Genomic DNA, 1,599 nt, shown 5'->3' on the forward strand with positions numbered 1-1,599 from the left:
TTCCAATGAGTTACCGATCAAAAAGTCTTTTTTGTTTATCCAGACTGTGCATACATGGACATTTATGATTGGTTAAAACTCTCAATTATATGCAATAAGAACATACATGATAATTCATCAGAAACACCAATTAATCAAATAGCTTAATTTGATACTAAAAAAACAAGGAAACCCATCTTTAACAAGTCCAGTTTAGGGTAAAATGTTCCCTACACACAGCATATATGCCCTATAACCCCAATGTGTTCTATTTTACATTTAACTAATCTTTTTATTTGTAGATAAGCTATGCTGGTGTAGATGGAGAATGGCCAAAAGCTTTAGAGAATTCCTTTTGTGTACCAAAGAAAAGTAAGATTATTTTATTTTTCTTTTATCGATAAATTTTTCAAATCTTTAAATATAATGAATGAATAAAATGCAGCACTCAGACAACATTGCATTACTTTTTGGGGAAGGGAGGGTGTGATTCTCCCTAATGGATAGGCCTAGGATGAATTATATAGATAAAACAATAATGCTTCAAGTCCATGCAAGCAAAGGAAAGATTCTCCACCGTAAGACATGGCAAAAAGAGTGTTCTAATAGTATTTTGCTGGCAAAATGTTCCTTATTAAGAATGGATGGAGTTTGCCATCTCCCATTGCCCCACAAACAATGTCAAGCTATTACTGTTTCTAATTCCTTAACATCATCAGATACTATTCTTGTATCACTGAATGGAGCGATTTGATTGAATTGTACGCAGATATAGCCAATCAGAATCCTCAACAGTAAACATTATGGCTGATTGTTTAGGTTGGGGGCACTGATTGGCTGTATTCGCTTGTGTACAATCCAATCAAATTCTTACAAACTTCAGTCCTGCAAGAAAAGTGCGAAAAGATGTCAAGGTAGTAAGCACATCTTGAATGATTATCAGTATAATTTGGTACCGATTCTACCCCCCTGTAGTAACTGGAAGACAGATTATTCCTGATCCTGAAGTCCATAGAAATGATGAAAGACGAGGATTCTGTAAAAAATATAAAGGATATTATGAACTCTGTGATCGTAAGTTAGCTCAGTCTTTTTTGTCAAGTCTTTTTTGTCTAGTCTTTTTTGTCTATTTTTTGTCATGTCTTTTTTGTCAAGTCTTTTTTGTCTAGTCTTTTTTTGTCAAGTCAAAGTCTTTTTGTCAAGTCAAAGTCTTTTTTTGTCAAATCTTTTTTGTCTAGTCTTTTTTGTCAAGTCTTTTTAAGTCAAATTTTTTTTGTCATGTCTTTTTTTGTCAAGTCTTTTTTGTCAAGTCAATTTTATCAAGTCTTTTTTTGTCAAGTTGTCATTTGAGAGCAGACTTTAGTTGAGAATCATTTTCTGTAGTAACCTTTGTTTCTGTGCACAAATGGCAACAATTTTAGGATAGCATTTAGAATGTTTGAAAAACTTTTATCTTGTATGTCGTGCTGAAATATATTATTGGTTTTTTGCTAACTTTATCTGACCACTGAAGGAAAATACATTAGTAATTCATGCAATATCTTGGCTTGATAAACCGACTCAAATTTGAAGCATTTTAAGACTGGTATAATTTGAATTTAAAATTTTCAAATCAATTTA

General features: G+C 32.1%; 1 protein-coding gene across 1 annotated transcript in view; it reads left to right on the top strand.

Annotated features, from left to right (window-relative positions):
* The window catches only part of LOTGIDRAFT_176331 (hypothetical protein), a gene marked incomplete at both ends in the record, with an annotated part of 17,333 nt that extends 16,280 nt beyond the window's left edge, over positions 1-1,053 (top strand). Inside the window, 2 exons of the mRNA XM_009046404.1 lie at positions 282-351; positions 955-1,053. Coding sequence (XP_009044652.1) covers positions 282-351; positions 955-1,053 — 169 coding nt within the window. The remainder of the gene's footprint in view (positions 1-281; positions 352-954) is intronic.
* Between the last annotated feature and the right edge of the window lie 546 nt (positions 1,054-1,599).

Source organism: Lottia gigantea (genome assembly GCF_000327385.1).
Source record: "Lottia gigantea unplaced genomic scaffold LOTGIsca_1009, whole genome shotgun sequence".
NCBI classification, from domain to species: Eukaryota; Metazoa; Mollusca; class Gastropoda; family Lottiidae; genus Lottia; species Lottia gigantea.